General features: G+C 44.4%; 1 protein-coding gene across 3 annotated transcripts; it reads left to right on the top strand.

Moving 5' to 3' along the window:
- The first annotated feature begins 176 nt into the window (after positions 1 to 176).
- GLOD4 (glyoxalase domain containing 4) lies at positions 177 to 18457 on the top strand. 3 transcript variants are annotated; one of them, XM_026448363.2, is made up of 9 exons: positions 177 to 609; positions 2286 to 2406; positions 3677 to 3821; positions 8895 to 9031; positions 10139 to 10225; positions 10490 to 10603; positions 10692 to 10778; positions 13382 to 13462; positions 17533 to 18457. In XM_026448363.2, the coding sequence occupies exons 2-8, from the start codon at positions 2314 to 2316 to the stop codon at positions 13445 to 13447; spliced, it is 729 nt and encodes a 242-aa protein (XP_026304148.1). In that variant the 5' UTR covers positions 177 to 609; positions 2286 to 2313; the 3' UTR covers positions 13448 to 13462; positions 17533 to 18457. The 3 variants fall into 3 exon arrangements, with proteins under 3 accessions (XP_026304148.1, XP_031790188.1, XP_026304147.1); XM_031934328.1 differs by lacking the exon at positions 13382 to 13462 and having other exon boundaries at positions 177 to 682; XM_026448362.2 differs by lacking the exon at positions 13382 to 13462 and having other exon boundaries at positions 181 to 609.
- Positions 18458 to 18799: the final 342 nt, after the last annotated feature.

Raw genomic sequence — 18799 nt, 5'->3', positions numbered from 1 at the left:
TTGCTCATCACCCAGGCTGGAGTGCAGTGGCGTGATCTCTGCTCACTGCAACCTCCCTCTCATGGGTCCAAGTGATTCTCCTGCCTCAGCCTCCTGAATAGCTGGGATCACAGGCACGTGCCACCTCGCCTGGCTAATTTTTGTATTTTCAGTTGAGATGGGGTTTCACCATGTTTGCCGGGTTGATCTTGAACTCCTGACCTCAGGCAATCCACCTGCCTTGATCTCCCAAAGTGCTGGTATTACAGACGTAAGCCACCGTGCCCGGTCCAAATCAGACTTCTTTAATGCTGAAGGCTGCACTTTGTTCCCACTGCATAGCCCTGCTTACCAATCTAAATAGATTTCACAACTGATTTGGTAGCCCGACCCTTGATGTCAAACTGTTCTTGCTTCTACTGCTTCTATCCTGGGAGAAGTATAAAGCTCATTTGCTTTTGTTCTTTTACAAGTAAAGCTTACAAATGATAATATCTGTGTTTTGACATTTTAGTTTGTGCTAAAGATGCTGTGAACAGTACTAGTAACACTTCACAATTTATTCTGAATCTCACACCAGGTTCTGCGGCATGAGGAATTTGAGGAAGGCTGCAAAGCCGCCTGTAATGGGTATGATACCTTGTTTCTTAAAATCTCCTTTAGGCTCTGACTACACCCGGATAACAGAAGACAGTTTCTCAAAGTGAGTATAAAGCAGTGGAATTAATTCAGGAGGCAGTAAATTGTGGAGGCAACTTCAGGAACATGGGGAACACATACTCTTTTCTCTGCACTCTCATACAACACTTGTGGCACGCGAAGCAATTCTCCAGCTCTCTAATACCAGCCGCTGTCCTGTTATTTAATCCGATTCTGAATCTACCTGGAGTTAATGTCAGATCCCACAAGTTAAGGGCTCAGTCCCAGAAGATTTCCGCCATGTCAAGTGCCGGTCACAGTCTGGACCTCCAGGATTTCTGATGACCAGCTACAAGTCAGGGCTTTCCGCTCCTGCTTCCTCAGGTTTGAGAATCTACCACAGTGGCTCATGGAACGAAGGGAAACACTGGAAACACTTACTTGCATTTACTGGTTTATTATAAAGGGTACGAGTTAGAAACGGCTGGACAGAAGAGATACGTAGGGCAGGGCATGGGGAGTGGCCGCAGAACTTCCAGGCTGTTCCGGGGCAGGCTCCAATCCAGCACCTGCATGCGTTCAGCGTCCCAGAAGCTCATCAGGTCTCGTTGTTCAAGCCTAATAGAGCCCAGTCTCCACCCCTTTCCTTCCCAGAGGTTGGTGGGTGGGACTGAAAGTTCCAGTCCTCTAATCATTTGTCTTTCTGGTGACCAGCCCCATCCTGAGTCTATGTAGAGGCCCCACTCTAAGGCTCCTCATTAGCATAAACTCAGGTGTGACCGAAAGGCGCTCATTGTGAATAACAACAGACGATCCCATCAGGAAATTCCAGAGGAACCCGGGACAGTGACCAGATATGTTTCATGTTGTGCCACAAATGCAAATAAATAATAACAAAATATGTTCCCGTCAGGAAATTCCAGAGGAACCGGGGACAGTGACCAGCTATGTTTCATACTATGCCACAAATGCAAATAAATACATGCTCTGGATGAAACAGCGGTTTCCAGTATCTTTGTTTTTTTTTGAGAGTCTCACTCTGTCACCCAGCTGAGAGTACAGGGTCATTATCCTGGCTCACTGCAACCTCTGTCTCCCGGGTTCAAGCAGTTCTCCTCCCTCAGCCTCCCTAGTATGTGGGACTGCAGGCATGTGCCATCATGCCCGGCTAATTTTTGTAGTTTTAGTAGAGACGGGGTGTCACCATGTTGGCCAGGCTGGTCTCGAACTCCTGACCTCAGGTGATCCTCCCACCTCGGCCTCCCAAAGTGCTGGGATTACAGGCCTGAGCCACCGCGCCCGGTCATCTCTTAAGCTTAGTACCATGACAAGTTGGAACAGTCCAAGTCCATGCTTGTTGATTGATAGTCAAGGAAATAACAGGTCAGATGGAGAACTGTCTTTAGGACTCTGTTCCTTGCTTTACAGAAAAGGTGAACAAATCTTTCCTTCAAGTAGATGCTGAATAGATAGTCTTAGGAGCTTGTCGTAGGGTCCCATGAGCACTGCCCACGGCTGCTTTCTGCACCATCTGAAGTCATCTCATCCTTAAGAGAACTTTTAGGACCAGACAGGACTGCTCATTTCTCTGTGCCCAGTAGATCTCTGGGAGTGGCCTGAGGCCGATTTGTCTGTGGTCACTGAGTTCATTTACTTTTATTTTCTAGGCCTTATGATGGGAAATGGAGTAAAACAATGGTGGGATTTGGGCCTGAGGACGATCACTTTGTTGCAGAACTGACTTACAATTACGGCATCGGAGACTACAAGCTTGGCAATGACTTTATGGTAAATACTTTTTTCTAGCGGATTTTTGGCTGGGGGTAGGTGGCTGGTTATAAATTTGAGTAGGGTGTTGAGGGTGTGTGTGAGTGAAGAGATAACATTTGAGCAGAGGCTCAAAAGAGGTCAGGGAGTTAGCCCTGTGGGTATCTGGGGGATGAGCATTCCAGGCAGAGAATAGCCTGTGCAAGAGCCCTCAGGGAACATCTGGAGTGTTCAAGGAGGTGTAAGGAAGCCAGTGTGACTGGAATGGAGAACGAGAGGGGAACGTGGTAAGAGATGGGGTCAGCAGTGCCGTGGGGTAAGACTATAGGGGGCCTCCTAGACCATAAGTCATCCGAGAGAAATGAGCCATTGGAGGACTTTGAGCAAAGGGAAAACAAGGCTGGCTGCTGTCTGGGGGTGGACTGTAGGATGTGTTTTGGAAAGTTTACTTTGGCTGCGGAGTGGATAATGGATTTACAAGACTGGAGGCAGAGAGGCCATTATAATAATCCAAGCTAGAAACAAGGCTGGTCTTATCAGAAAGCATAGGTGTACATTTCTGGACACTTGTATTACATGTAAGGAAACCTTGATAGTTTGCTTATTTTGTTTTGTTTGTTTGTTTGTTAAAAAAGCAAGAACAGTTCACCTTAAATAGGTAGTTAGCTGGCAGACCCAGGTAGCATCAAGGTTTCTCTGGCTAGATCTTTAGAATTAGAAGAGGTTATCTTTGGTATTAAATGAATCAGACTTCACTGGTATTTCAGTTTCTGTTCTTTTTTTTTTTTTTTTGAGACGGAGTCTCGCTCTGTTGTCCAGGCTGGAGTGCAGTGGCCGGATCTCAGCTCACTGCAAGCTCCGCCTCCCAGGTTCACGCCATTCTCCTGCCTCAGCCTCCCAAGTAGCTGGGACTACAGGTGCCCGCCACCTCACCCGGCTAGTTTTTTGTAATTTTTTTTAGTAGAGACGGGGTTTCACCGCGTTAGCCAGGATGGTCTCGATCTCCTGACCTCGTGATCTGCCCGTCTTGGCCTCCCAAAGTGCTGGGATTACAGGCTTGAGCCACCGTGCCCGGCCTCAATTTCTGTTCTATTATTCATGAAGATCTGAATGTTTGTGGGATAAAACATGGAAAACCTGTTTTTAAATCACTAGAAGAAAATGTGGGATGCCAGTTAAATCTTAGATGATTTTACTTAAAGGCAGTAGGCAGTAGGGGTTGGGCTCATTGTCTTGTTCTGTAAAATATCTGTTGTGATCATGTACTTGGATGCACTGTGGTTTGTTTTAGGGAATCACGCTCGCTTCTAGCCAGGCTGTCAGCAACGCCAGGAAGCTGGAGTGGCCCCTGACGGAAGTCGCAGAAGGTGTTTTTGAAACCGAGGCCCCAGGAGGATATAAGTTCTATTTGCAGAATTGCAGTCTGCCTCAGTCGGGTAATTATACCAGAACCAGTGAAAGCCTCTGTCTGAAGGCATCTTTGAGGAAAGAAGAGTGAGGGCCGCCTGTCTTTTTTCTGTAGCATCTTTCTGTGTTCATGTGACGTGTCTTCCCCAGCCAATGCTTTTACCTGTTATCGGAGAAATTATATTCTCATATCAGAACTTTAATACATAGCAATAGGGGATCTAGACTGGTTCTGTTCTACTGGTAATTTATTGATTTGTGAGTCTTTCATCTGTAAATAACAGAAAACCTAGCTACATTGAACAGTTATGGAATGTTTTAGCTCACAGAGCAGGCGTTCTGTAGGTGGGGAAGATTTCAAGGTTAGATGATTCGCCAGCTCGCCACATTTTTCTCTTTCTACGTTGTGTTGTTCTCTGCAGGTGCCTCTCCTAGAGCTAGTCCCCTCAAGGTTCCAGGAGGGCTGCCAGGAGCAGGCAGGGTCACATGCTCCCACATGCCCATCTGGTAGGAGAGGAGATGCTGACTTCTTTTTGCTTTTTCTTTTTGAGACTCTGTCGCTCTGGCTGGAGTGCAGTGGCATGATCTCTGCTCACGGCAACCTCTGCCCTCTGGGTTCAAGCGATTCTCCTTCCTCAGCCTCCCAAGTAGCTGGGATTACAGGCTCCTGCCACTACGCCCAGCTTTTTTTTTTTTTCTTTTGTATTTTTATTACTTTTTAAAAATTATTTATTTTTTGAGACAGAATCTTGCTCTGTCGCCCAGTGCCCAGGCTAGGGTGCAGTGGCACAATCTCGGCTCACTGCAACCCCCACCTCCCAGGTTCAAGCGATTCTCCTGCCTCAGCCTTTCCAGTAGCTGAGATTACAGGCAAACGCCACCACGCCCAGCTAATTTTTGTATTTTTAGTAGAGACAAGGTTTCACCATGTTGACCAGGCTGGTCTTGAACTTCTGACCTCACTTGATCTGTCCACCTTGGCTTCCCAAAGTGTTGGGGTGACAGGCGTGAGCCACCATGCCTGGCCCTTTTTGCTTTCTTTTTTTTTTTTTTTTTTTTGAGACGGAGTCTTGCTCTGTCGCCTGGGCTGGAGTGCAGTGGCGCAATCTCGGCTCACTGCAACCTCGGCCTCCCAGGTTCAAATGATTCTCCTGCCTCAGCCTCCCGAGTAGCTGGGACTACAGGTGCTCACCACCATGCCCGGCTAATTTTTTGTATTTTGAGTAGAGACGGGGTTTCACCGTGTTGGCCAGGATGCTCTCAATCTCCTGACCTTGTGATCCACTCGCCTCGGCCTCCCAAAGTGCTGGGATTACAGGCGTGAGCCACCGTGCCTGGCTTGCTTTCTTTTTAAGAGCAGAAGAAAAACTTTCCTAGAATCTTCCAGCAAACTTCCTGGTCAGATCTGAAATACTGTGCCTGCTCCGAAACCAATCACTGGCAAGAGAAATAGGATCATCCCCAAACCATTTAGCCTCTGGAGCCGAGGTCCCAAACTTTAGGGTCGGTACTCGGTGAGGGATGGCGAGGAAGTGAGGAGCCCGCTCGCTGACTGCCACAGAGAACAAGAAGGAAACTTTGCAGGGTTTGTTTTATTGGCTGCAGAGACAGCCTCATCAGTGTTTCATTTTGTATTTAATGCCTGCAAATTCACCTACCTGCCCTGCCAAAACAAAAGCAAAAACAGGGAAAATGCTGGCGAATGGCAAAGGCACTTGTGCCCACTGTCTCACTTGGTGAACGTATGACCGCGAGTGGGCCTTAGAAAGGAGTCCTGGAAATTCTTCTTCCACCGGTCGGCCTCCTGTCCCCAGTGCCCCCGTGCTGAGTCTGCGTAGGATGTTGAATGCTGCTTGTTTATCATCTGGTGCTCAGCAAAAGAAAGAGCAGTCCGTTCCAGTGTGGGAGGCTAGACTTGGCTGCATGGGACTCGTGGAGAGATGGTGTTTCTCTACTTGACTGGTGATTTAAAGGGTGTTTATGGTGTTTTTTTGTTGATAGGTGATTGATCCTTTGCTAACTTTAAAACTTAACTCTTGCAACTAGCTCCACCATCCACTTTTTTTCTCCAGCCTTAGTGAAATTTCAGTACTTAAAATAATAGAGAGCTCCACGGTGCTAAGGTGCTTTTGTCCTTTGGAATGGAAATCCCTTTGGGCGTTTCTGGTTGATTGTGGTCAGACCTTCTGTCTGGCTGGCTTTCCTCTTTCCTTTGAATTACTTCTGTGCAGCTTCATCCACTTGTTAACTTCCTGTCCTGCATCCCTTCAGGCTCCAAGTCAACTGGGATTTGTTGATTTTGAAGTAAATGGAAAGGATAAAAATGGAGCCTGCTAGGCGGAGGCACTTGTGAGAAACAGCGTCTTAGTCACAGTATTGCTGTTCTAACAAACAGGACTAAGGAAGTGAAAAACGAAAGAAAAATGTAATGAATGTATCGTAGTCAGATGGAGACGTGGAACAGCTCTTTAGAAAGTCACTTTAAATTTGAAAAGTTTCCAATAACAGTAGGTGTTTCAATATGACTTTTATTCTTTTTACAAAATAATCAAGTTTTTTCCTTCGACAAGCAGATAAGCCGGAAAAACACACACACCCATATATCCAGAGAGAACCACTGCTGACGTTTTAGAGTATATCTTTCCAATCTTTTGTCAAAAATACATATATATAATTAAGTGTGTACATTTCTTCATATCCTTTTATAGGAATTCCATTGTATTATTACATTGTAGGAAGATAAACAATTCTCTGTTGTTGGATATTTATGTCGTTCCTAGTGTTTTGTTGTTCTAAGCAACACTGATGAATGTGTTTGTGGTAAAAGCCTGTCATACATCCACAAGTACCTTTTGAGTGGCTGAAAATTGACTTGTTCTTTCAAAAGCAATGAACATTTTTTAAAGCTTTTGGTACAGTCTGTCAAATTGTTGCCCAGAAATGTACTAATTTACACTTTACTAGTACTGTAAGATTGTGATTTTCCCCTCTACACTAATAGAGTTAACACTGCCAACTTTTAACATTATTTGCACATTAGATAGCAAAAGATTTTATGTGAATTCTAATTTCTTCGTTTTTTAGGGGGGTCAGGTTGAATATTTTTTCATATGTTAATTGACCATTCTAATTCCTTCTTCTGTGGATTATTGCTTTGTGCCTTTTGCCTGTTTTTCTAGCATGTTCATTCTTTTCCTGTTAATATTTACAGGTGATTTACATATTAAGGACTTTTTGTCCAATATATTGCAGTTTTTCCCCCTACTGTGTTGTATCCTCTGGTTTTGATTGTAATTCCTTTTTTTGTTTGTTGTCTAGTTTTCCATTTTGTATAATTTGCATAGCAGAATTTTTTTCTTCATAGTTTTTCTATCTTTGGTATCAGGTTTAAGGAAAAATCTTCCTCTACTCAAAATTGTATAAATAATCATCTGTATCTAGTATTTTCATGATTTCGTTTTTTAAACTCATTTTTTTAACCCATCAGGAATGTATTTTGTCATTTATTTCAAAGATGTAAGTTTTTCTTACCAAATGATTAGCCAGTCTTCTTAGTGCCATCCATTGAATAATTAGGCTTTTCTTTTTTTTTTTTTTTTTTGAGATGGAGTGAGTCTCGCTCTGTTGCCCAGGCTGGAGTGCAGTGGCCGGATCTCAGCTCACTGCAAGCTCCGCCTCCCGGATTTAGGCCATTCTTCTGCCTCAGCCTCCCGAGTAGCTGGGACTACAGGCGCCCGCCACCTCGCCCGGCTAGTTTTTGTATTTTTAGTAGAGACGAGGTTTCACCATGTTAGCCAGGATGGTCTCGATCTCCTGACCTCGTGATCTGCCCGTCTCAGCCTCCCAAAGTGCTGGGATTACAGGCTTGAGCCACCGCACCCGGCTAATTAGGCTTTTCATACTGTCTTTTTTTTTTTTTTTTTGGAGACAGGATCTCATTCTGTCGCCCAGGCTGGAGTGCAGTAGTGCAGTCTTGGCTCACTGCAGCCTCGACCTCCTGGGCTCAAGTGATCCTCCTGCTTCAGCCTCTCAAGTGGCTGGGAATACAGACATGAGCCACCAAGCCTAATTTTTTTCTTTTTTTGGAGACAGAACTTTGCTCTTGTCTCCCAGACTAGAGTGCAGTGGTGCCATCTGGGCTCACTGCAACCGCCGCCTCCCAGGTTCGAGCGATTCTCCTGTCTCAGCCTCCCAAGTAGGTGGTGATTTGTTTTTCTAAGACCAGTCCAGAGCGGGCACAGAAGAACCAGCGGGTAGGCAAGTGTAGGAGCAAAACTGCACATTTATTTTTGGTCACTTAAGGTGTGGGGGAGAAGTCTGTCGGCCTCCGGCAAAGGAGGCCGGCAGAGTCCCCCGGTGGGGCTCTTGGACGGACTTCCCACAGTCCCGACATCCCGACAGGAGTGGGGCTGCAAAAAGGCCGCGTGGCTCACTGGCCAAGAGTGGCTTTTCTAGGAGTGGGCGGGCAATAGGCGGGGCACGGGCGTGTCCGGGGCGTTTCGCAGGTGCGACCAGGTAAATCTTGGTCTCTTCGGATTGACGTCACCTGGCGCATGCCCAGTTGGTCTGCACTGACCCGGGTCGCTGGCTGCATTTTCCCGGGCACGGGAAAAGTTGGGAGGGGGGGGATGAAGAACCCGGAAGTGCACCATCCTGCCTCCGCTCCTCCAAACAGGTGGGACTACAGGCACTCGCCACCACACCCAGCTAATTTTGTTTTGTATTTTCAGTAGAGACAGGGTTTCGCCATGTTGGCTAGGCTGGTTTCAAACTCCTGACCTCAGGTGATCCAGCTGCCTTGGCCTCCCAAAGTGCTGGGATTACAGGCGTGAGCTGAGCCACTGCGCCCAGCCAATTTTTAAAAATTTTTTGTATAGGTGAGGTCTCACTGTGTTGCCTGGGCTAGTCTTGAATTCCTAGGCTCATGCAGTCCTCCTGCCTCAGTCTCCCAAAGTGCTGGGATTACAGGCACCTGACTTCATACTGGCTTAATATCCCTTTCTTAACATCAACTGAATTTGTATGTATTCATGAGCATGTTTTGGTCTTTCTGTTTTATTCCATTAAATTGATCTGTCTGTTCCTGCTTTATCACCCAACAGATCCTGTATTAAAAGTAACACTTGCAGTGTCTGATCTTCACAAGTCCTTGAACTACTGGTGTGATCTACTGGGAATGAAAATTTATGAAAAAGATGAAGAAAAGCAAAGGGCTTTGCTGGGCTATGCTGATAACCAGGTGAGCAATCTTGGAGAATAATAACTAACCTGTTACTTTGAATTTGGCTTATAACCTATATGAATGAGGTTAACATGAAGGTTGTTCCCATAGTTTCTTCACAGTGATTCAATATTTATATAGATAAACAGAAAATGAAAATAAGTGATAACCTCACCACCCAGATATTACCTTGTTTATATTTGCGGATATATCTCTTCAGAAGTGGAATTGCTTAATCAAAGAGATTGAATGGATTTTTTTTTTTTTTTTGAGACGGAGTCTCGCTCTGTCACCCAGGCTGGAGTGCAGTGGCGCGATCTCGGCTCACTGCAAGCTCTGCCTCCCGGGTTCACGCCATTCTTCTGCCTCAGCCTCCCGAGTAGCTGGGACTACAGGCGCCCGCCACCACGCCTGGCTAATTTTTTGTATTTTTAGTAGAGACAGATTTTCACCGTGTTAGCCAGGATGGTCTCGATCTCCTGACCTTGTGATCTGCCCTCCTCAGCCTCCCAAAGTGCTGGGGTTACAGGTGTGAGCCACCGCGCCAAGCCCCTTGAATGGATTTAATGCAAGATCTTTTTCATCTTCTTTTGCTAATAACCCAGCATTTGAGCACAATGAAGTCCTTGCCCTTTGACCCTGCAATTCTGCTCCTAGGACTTATTTACAGATGTGCTCAGCACACAGAGGCACACAGAAGTGTGTTCAAGGTTGTCTGTTGCAGCATTGTTTGTAATTACAACATGTAAGAATTTCAGTGTCCTATAGATTAGAGACATACTTCAGTAATTTACGGTTCATTCATGGAATGGATTACTACGTAGCTAGCAAAAAGATTGAGGCAAATCTTTATGTATTGATATGGTGACATTAAGTGGACAAAAACAAGGAACAGAATAATTTGTAAATTACGTTACCATTTGTGTAAAAAAAAAGATAGATGCGTGCACGTGCAGTGCTTCTAGAAGGATACACAGGAAACTGCTTACTAGTTGTCTCTGGGGGGAGAGTAGGCTAGAGCCTTAGTTTTTACTTTATTCCTTTTGTATATACTGTTTGAATTTTTCTACCACATACATGTAATGTAGAACCTGCTCCAAAAAATAACCCCCTTTCCTATTTCAGTGTAAGCTGGAGCTCCAGGGCGTCAAGGGTGCGGTGGACCACGCAGCAGCTTTTGGAAGAATTGCCTTTTCTTGCCCCCAGAAAGAGGTAACGCTTGATACCAGAGTGTTTGAGCTCTGCGACTAGCTCGTTCAACCCAGCTGAGAACCTTGCCCTTCCCTTCTCGAGATCCTTTTGACTGTGGCTTCAGTATCAAGGTCAGCAGTTGTTTGAAGAGCAGCTGAGATAGTAAATTCAAACACACGGCGCCTGGGTTCTTTCTGGTGTCTGATACTCCTCTAGGGCTGACGAGGGCCGTGTCCTGAGTAGTGTGTGACCCCTGGCTCACGTTGCCCCTTTGTTTTCCTCAAGTTGCCAGACTTAGAAGACTTGATGAAAAGGGAGAACCAGAAGATTCTGACTCCCCTGGTGAGCCTGGACACCCCAGGGAAAGCAACAGTACAGGTGGTCATTCTGGCCGACCCTGTAAGTATTCCCCAGGCAGGGGGCAGGCTGGACCAGAGGTTTCTTCAAGGATGTCTTTGGCACGTGTCTTTTCTCTTTATTGGTGTAGGACGGACATGAAATTTGCTTTGTTGGAGATGAAGCATTTCGAGAACTTTCTAAGGTGGATCCACAGGGAAGCAAATTGTTGGATGATGTGAGTGTCATTTCTACATTTGTGTCACCATGGGCCTGAGGGGGGTGGCATTAAGTGTGTGTGGGAGGGCCTACGCAAAAGGGTCCAGGTTCTTACTATCAGAACCACGTCCTTTCACTGTTGGGTTGACCTGAGCCAAGGACCGATGTCTTCACTGCCACTGGTGTAGACCGCTTGTTTAGACTCAGCATTTGTGCCTTGCCACAACCTCAGGCTGCCCTGGAAGCACTGCTGCTGGATCCGTCCTTATTCTGCTGTCTGCATGGAGATGCCTCCATCCCATCCCCCTCAGCTCTGCAGCTCCTTTGATCATCTCTTCTCCATTCTGCAGCATCAGTCTCTTTTTTCTCGTGAGTTATTCTCGTCAGCATGCAAACAGGTGCTGAAAGCTCCCATCCTTTAAAAACCTTTTACTGACCCAATATCTCCTCTCCAGATTCTTCTTCCGAAACCCTGAGTGTGCACTGTTTCTCTTTCTCGCCTCCCGTTTTCACTTCAGTCTGTTGTGCACTGGCTCTCGTTACTCAGTGAAGTGCTTTTGTTTCTTGCCAAATATAGCAACTACTTTTAGATTCTCATCAAACTCAATAATTCAGAAGCATTCAAAGTTGTTTTTGGATCCTGGCTCCTAGCACGTACCTGGCGTGTACTAGACGTTCTGCAAATACTTTGTTGAGTGATTAAAGGAACAGATCTGTGTTTCTTGGTTCGGTCACATAACTATGTGACTGACCTTAAACAGTTTACTTAAATTCTTTGAACTTTAGTCTTCTTATCCAAAAATTTCAGAAAATAAGAGTGTCTATCTCATCAGCTTGTTATAGTTTATAGAGCTTGGCAAATTACATAATAGTAGATGCACAATTAACGTTAAAGCAGGAAATGTATAGAAAATACAGTCTTTATACATTTTATTCTGAAGGAAGATAGAATCTCAGTCATCCTCTCAGCTGACAAATTTGCCAGACTCTTTCTCCTCGCTCTTTATTTAATTAATTAATTAATTAAATTTTTTGAGATGGAGTCTAGCTCTGTCGCCTAGGCTGGAATGCAATGGCGCAGTCTCAGCTCACTGCAACCTCCACCTCCCAGGGTCAAGCGATTCTCCTGCCTCGGCCTCCCGAGGAGCTGGAACTATAGGCGCCCGCCACCATGCTGGCTAATTTTTGTATTGGTAGAGACGGGGTTTTGCCAGGTTGGCCAGGCTGGTCTCAAACTCCTAGTCTCAAGTGATCCACCCACCTCAGCTTCCTAAAGTGCTGGGATTACAGGTGTGAGCCACTGCGCCTGGCCCATTTTATTTTATTTTTTGAGATGGATTCTTGCTCTGTCACCTAGACTGGAGTGCAGTGGTGCAATCTTGGTTCACTGCAACCTCCACCTCCTGGGCTCAAGCGATTCTCCTGTCTCAGCCTCCCGAGTAGCTGGGATTACAGGCACATGCCACCATACCTGGCTAATTTTTGTATTTTTAGTAGAGACGGGGCTTCAACGTGTTGGCCAGGATGGTCTTGAACTCCTAACCTCAGGCGATCCGCCTGCCTTGGCCTCCCAAAGTGCTGGGATTACAGGCGTGAAACACCGCACCTGGGCCCATTTTATTTTTTTAAGATGGGGTCTCTGTCACCTAGGCTGTAGTGCAGTGGCATGATCTCAGCTCACTGCAGCCTCCGCCTCCTACGCTCAAGTGATCCTCCCACCTCAGCCTCCTGAGTAGCTGGAACCACAGGCGTGTGCCACCACGCCTGGCTAATTTTTGTATTTTTTGTAGAGATGGGGTTTCACCATGTTTCCCAGGCTAGTTTCGAACTTCTTGGGCTCAATCGATTGATCCATCTTGGCCTCCCAAAGTGCTGGGATTATAGATGTGAGCCAGCACACCCAGCCTCTGCTCACTCTTCCACAGCACTGATGAACTCCTGCTCCCTGGCGATTCTGACATTTTCTTTTTCTTTTTTTTTTTTTTTTTTTTTTGAGACAGTGTGTTGCTCTGTCGCCCAGGGTGGAGTGCAGTGACACGATCTCAGCTCAGTGCAACCTCTGCCTCCCAGATTCAAGCAATTCTCCTGCTTCAGCCTCCTGAGTAACTGGTAGCTGGGATTACAGGCATGCACCACCACGCCTGGCTAATTTTTGTATTTTTAGTAGAGATGGGGTTTCACAATGTTGGTCAGGCTGGTCTTGAACTCCTGACCTCAGGTGATCCACCCACCCCTGCCTCCCAGAGGGCTGGGATTACAGGCGTGAGCCACTGCGCCCAGCCATCCTGCCGTTTTCATCTCCCTGACAGTTTCTCCTCAGACACGGGCACCTCTTTCTGTGTCTCATCCCAAAGTGTTTTTTACCCATAGCCCTGCTTTGCCGTTTTTCCCATTCTGCATTCTTCCTCTACTCTGATGAGAGCTTACCTGCGACTCTGCTTACCCCTGCTCTGAACTTCCATCATCCTTTCTCCAGCTTCCTCACTTCTAGTTTTTAACTCCTTCCTGAGCTCAGACAAGTGGTTGTTGTCGATGAGGCATAATTTAGGTAGAATTTAAATGTGTTTTGACAGTTGTGTTTACTCATACAACCGTTACTCAAAATACACACCATTTTCCCAGGAAGTTCCCTCATGCCCACTTCCAATGAGTTGGCACCCTCATCTCCCCGATCAGCCGCTATTCTGACTTCTGTCACTGTAGGTGAGCTCGTTCTTGGACGTAATACAAATGGGATCATTCAGTATTCTCTTGTGCCTGGCTTCTTTTGCTCAACGTGTTTTTGAGATTCTGCCGCCGTGTAACTGCATATCACAGCTTGGTGTTTTTTTTTTGTTTTTGTTTTTTATTGCTGACGGATACTCAATTTTATGAATATAACAATTTGCTAATGCATTCTTCCAATGGTGGACATTTGGTTTATTTCTAGATTTTTTATCTAAGGAAGACTGCCATGAACATTCTTGTGTAAATCTTGTTGTAGATAGATAAATGTTTCATTTCTCTTGAGTAAGTATCTGGGAGTAGAATTGCTTTTACTTTATAAGAAAGTGTCAGACAGTCATTGAAAGTAATAGGACTATCATTTGTCTATGATAGGTCCAGCTGTTCTTCATTCTCAACAACACTTATTTTGCTTTTTGTGGGTTTTTTTTTACCTGTTCTAGCACATGTGAAATGGTTTAATTGGTGCAATCACGTGATCCTTCCGCCTCAGCCACCCACGTAGCTAGGGCTACAGGTGCACCACTCTGCCCAGCTAATGTTTTTTATGTTTGTAGAGACAGAGTCTTACTGTGTTACCCAGGCTGGACTCCAGTGATCCTTCCAGCTCAGCCCCACAAAGGTTTAATTTTTATTTCCCTGATGACTGCAGGGATATTTTAATGATGTTGAGCAGCTTTTCATGTGCTTATTAGCAATTGACTTCTTTTTGTGAATTTTATGTTCAAGTCTTTTGTCCATTTTTTAATAACTTTTAATATTTCACGATGAAAAGTTCCAAATATGCAGAACCGAAGAGAGTACAACAGATCCTTATGTGACTCCTACCTCGATGAAGAAGAGTGATTCCTTTGAAAAATTCCAAATATGCACAACCCAAGAGAGTATGACCGACCCTTACGTGACTCTTACCTCCACTCTGTACCATAGTTTCTCATCGTTCCTTCATCACTTGCAAATGCAAGTATTTTTCCCAGCCAGTAATTGAGTTTTTGAAGACCAGGAATTTTTTATTTTGGTGAAGTCCAGCTTATGAACTTTTTTTCTTATGTGTAGTACTTTTTCTGTCCAAACCAACGTTATATCCCAAGAACCTCTTCACTTAGGAAACCCACCATGTATCAAACTCAGAGTGTCTATGACCTATCTTACCTCAAATCCATTCCTCTTCCAGTAATATTAAATAAAGGCTACTTGGGAGTGTAGATTCTAGAAACCTCAATCTATGTTCCTGGGTTGCCGTCTTCAAGGTTGGCCCAGATAAACTCTCTATTTATACTAAAAATATGTAAATAAATAAAAATAAAAAGAAATAAATGCTACTATATCAATACATTCTTAAGTGCCTTATTTTTATTTATTTATTTATTTTGAGACGGAGTCTCACTCTGTTGCCCAGGCTAGAGTGCAGTGGCATGATCTCAGCTCACTGCAGCCTCCGCCTCCCAGGTTCAAGTGATTCTCCTGCCTCAGGAGAGTAGCTGGGATTCCTGAGTAGCTGGGATTACAGGCGTGCGCCACCATGTCCAGCTAGTTTTTGTATTTTTAATAGAGAGAGCGTTTCACCATGTTGGCCAGGCTGGTCTCGAACTCTTGACCTCAGGTGATCTGCCCACCTTGGCCTCCCAAAGTACTGGGATTACACCCAGCCTTAAGTGCTTTATATACATTCTCTGATTCGTACCATAACCTGCAAGGTTGATAGCATCAGCCTTTGCAAATGAGGAAACCGAGACTAAGGATGATTAAGTCATTGGCCCTCACCCTTGAATACCATACACTAAGTGGCAGGTAAGGGCTTGGACGGTGATGAAGTCCTTCCCCCTCACCCCTGAGGACCACACACTGAGTAGGAGCAGGCAGGGCCTGGACGGATGCCTTTCAGGCTTTACCGCCAGTCCTTTTTCTTCCTCTGTGCCCCGCTCCCTCCCTGGACAGGACAGCATATCTGTGATCCTGGTTGTTCCCACTGGAATCCTCAGAGCCAGTTTTGGTGTTATTTTGTTGTGTTTTGTTTTTTAACATTTAACAGACGTTTTAGATTTACAGACAGTCACTTTTGAACATTATTTCTCCTCATCCTTAAAATATTTTAGCTATTAGTCACCAAGAGCTGTGAGTTCTACCTCTGAAATTTCTTCTGCCTCTCCGTTTTCCCTTTGAAAGGCCTCATTGTCACCTTACGGTCTGTCCCAAAGCAAACATCCAGTCATTTTTAAAACTGTTTAATCTGATAGCTCTCTCTTGCCTGTGAGATAAATTTGAAACTCTCTGACAGAGCATATGACATATTTGGACATTCTCTACCCTCTGACCTTCTGTCCTGCCTCCCTCCCTAAGTCCCCTAATCCATCCCCATTCCAGTCCCACTGAACTGTTACATTAGCTAAGACACATCTTCTTGCATCCAACCCAACGGGTTTTTTCCTCCTCCTCTTTTAATTGTCCTTCAACACTTAAAAGCTTTCTTAGGTTTGGCCAGGTGTGGTGACTCACGCCTGCAATCCCAGCACTTTGGGGGACCAAGGTGGGTGGCTCACCTGAGGTCAGGGGTCCCAGACCAGCCTGACCAACATGGTGAAATCCTGTCTCTACTAAATACAAAAAATTAGCCAGGCATGGTGGTGTATGCCTGTAATCCCAGCTACTTGGGAGGCTGAGGCAGGAGAATCGCTTGAACCCAGAAGGCGGAGGTTGCAGTGAGCCAAGATTGCACCATTGCACTCCAGCCTGGGTGATAAGACCGAAACTTCGTCTCAAAAAAAAAAAAAAAAAGCTTTCTTAGGTTCTCCAGATCATTTAGTTGTTCTTTCCTCCTACTTTTTATGGCTCCTAAAAGACAGAAACGTGCATATTTGTGAGCTGTGGTTTTTTAAAGCGTATCTTTGATTTTTAAATACTTACTTTCATCAAGATAATAAATCAGATAGTACTAAGATATTTTAGAAATGAAACGGTCCATCTCTGAGTTACACTTCCTAGAACAGCCACTTTCACCTTCACTGTTTCTAAATAATAAATATATTTGTTTCTTCATTTTAAATTGCCCACTCATCTTGTGACTTCCTGCTGAGATAGATATTATAGCAAATGCTTCAAGACACACACATGCGTACACACACTCTGTCATGCAAAATACTTGTTTCCATATCTGAGTTCTCAGCTGTTCTGTACACTCCTCAAAGCTTCCAGCTGTCTCTGCTGACACCCCTGAACCCAGCATGGTACCTAGCTCTTTTTGACTAAGTAAATGAATGTTTGTTCTTGCTAAACAACTGAAGGGATGCTTGTGGAACCAAAACATTATTGTTAAGGCTTTCTACTTATTTATGTATTTTTATTTGTATCTTTATGTATATATATGAGACAGGGTCTCACTCTGTTACCCAGGCTGAACTCGAATTCCTGAACTCAAGTGATCCTCTGGCCTCATCCTCCAAGTGGCTGTGACTATAGGTGTGACCACTGGGCACGGCTCAAGGCTTCCTTTTTAATTAAGATGCCCAAACTAAACAGAACCAACATCAGAAGAGTAGGCTGGGAGGAGACTTACGAAAAAGGAATCACTCCAGGCTTCATTACTAAAACATCACAGAGTTTCGTATTTGACCTCATTATCAGACTGAGTTTCGTGATAGTAAAGATTCTTGAATGTCTGCCCAGATGCTGTGAGTGGAGTGGCAGGACTTTCTCTTTTACCAGAGATCCTACTGCCTGGCATGCGGGTCCCTGGTGTAGTTGGTCCTCCAGCCACACTTCCTGGCTACAGGCTTTGTTTGCCCTTGATTTTGCGGAGTGAGGGTCCATAGTGGCTCATTACTCACCAGTATCTCTTGCCTCATTGAACATAATACTCTGTACTGGATTAATACTCTTTAAATGTTAACAAAAAATTTTATTTCTCTTTTCTTTTTTTTTGGAGCGGGGAGTTGGGTCTTTTTTTTTAATGTTAATTTTTTTATTGTGGTCAGTACAGTGAGGTATAAAGTGGGCTATATCTTTTGTTTTTCAGACTTGGAGTAAATGTTTATTCTCTTTCTATTTTACAGGCAATGGCAGCAGATAAAAGTGACGAGTGGTTTGCTAAACACAATAAACCCAAAGCTTCAGGTTAATGGAAGATGTGATGCAGAGCAAGCCTCTGTGAGTCCTGCCCAGCACCTGTGAGGCCTGACGTGTCAGTTCCTGATAAATGTTCTTCTGATTTGTTTCCCCTACAGGCAAGGAGGCTTGGGTAGTGCAGATCTGTGTATTTCAATCTTTGAAAGCTCTGATGTATTTTAGAAATGAAATCCAACCATGAGTGCAGGTAGAGAATGCCTGCTATAATCTACAGTGTTGCTGGGACTGCACATTCTGTATATAACTGTGTTCGATTAGTGACAGATGATTGTCCAGACTAGGACAGCGGCATGAAACATGACTTTGGTTGGGATTGCAGATGGTTAGGGTTAACTTTGAATCATGCAGATTTTATGAGAGCAGCTGTTCAAGTCAGTCCAAATTAATGGCTTGTCATGGTACCATTCCCAGCACCTGATAATGATAGGCTGTTCTGCTATCTTCTGGCAGGTTTTGACATTTTAAATTTTTTAAAGAAACTTTATTCCTTGGACCAAAAGGTTTGGTTAACCATCCCCATCTTACTTGCTTTTACATTTTGAGCATCCAGAGGAAACAGAAAGGAATGAGTGTGTGACGTTGCTGCACACCTGGCTCTGTGCAAGTTTCTTTCTGTATATATATTTTGTTTTGTTTTATTTTTTTCTGTGTATATTTTTAATCCCGACAGAACATCATGTGAGAGTTCTTTAAAATGGATTAAACAATTTCTTCAGCCTGAAGAAAAGGTTTTAAAAATGTTTTCTTGTAGTTTTGCTTGGTTCTATATAACAAATAGGTTTTAATCACTCGAAATGGCATTATATTGTGTATTCATTGAATAATTAATTTGTTTTTTCTAAAGTAAGCTTCCAAAATCAAGCTGTTACACCAGTCTCTAAGTCTCATCATTTAAACTGGTGGCCAGGTTTGGATTTTTAAAAATAAACTTAGGAGATTGGAAGGAATTGACTCAGAAGATCCTGGTTCCAAAAGAACATACATAGAATTACTTGTAAATCATAACCTCTGCTGTCCTCCCTTACTGGCAGGGCGCGGGGCATGGAAATTTTGTTTGCGTTTCAGCTTATCTTCTTATAGGTGTGATACTATTATACCTTCACTGAGAGAAAGAAATTATCATCCAGCTCTACAGCTTTTCATTCAGCTTAAATTCTGTATCCTGGGGAAGCAATCTTGAGTTTCAAAGCAAAC

This window comes from Piliocolobus tephrosceles, chromosome 16 (assembly GCF_002776525.5).
Source record: "Piliocolobus tephrosceles isolate RC106 chromosome 16, ASM277652v3, whole genome shotgun sequence".
Classification (NCBI taxonomy): Eukaryota; Metazoa; Chordata; class Mammalia; order Primates; family Cercopithecidae; genus Piliocolobus; species Piliocolobus tephrosceles.
Note: the sequence above shows the minus strand (reverse complement) of the source record. Positions and strands in the feature narration are given on the sequence as shown.

Excerpts from the sequence above, each read along its gene's own strand:
- GLOD4 (XM_031934328.1), top strand. The coding sequence starts at position 570 with ATGAGGAATTTGAGGAAGGCTGCAAAGCCGCCTGTAATGGGTATGATA. Across the intron at positions 10,604-10,691 it reads TGGTCATTCTGGCCGACCCT|GACGGACATGAAATTTGCTT; the intron begins GTAAGTATTCCC and ends TTATTGGTGTAG. Across the intron at positions 10,779-17,532 it reads GAAGCAAATTGTTGGATGAT|GCAATGGCAGCAGATAAAAG; the intron begins GTGAGTGTCATT and ends TCTATTTTACAG.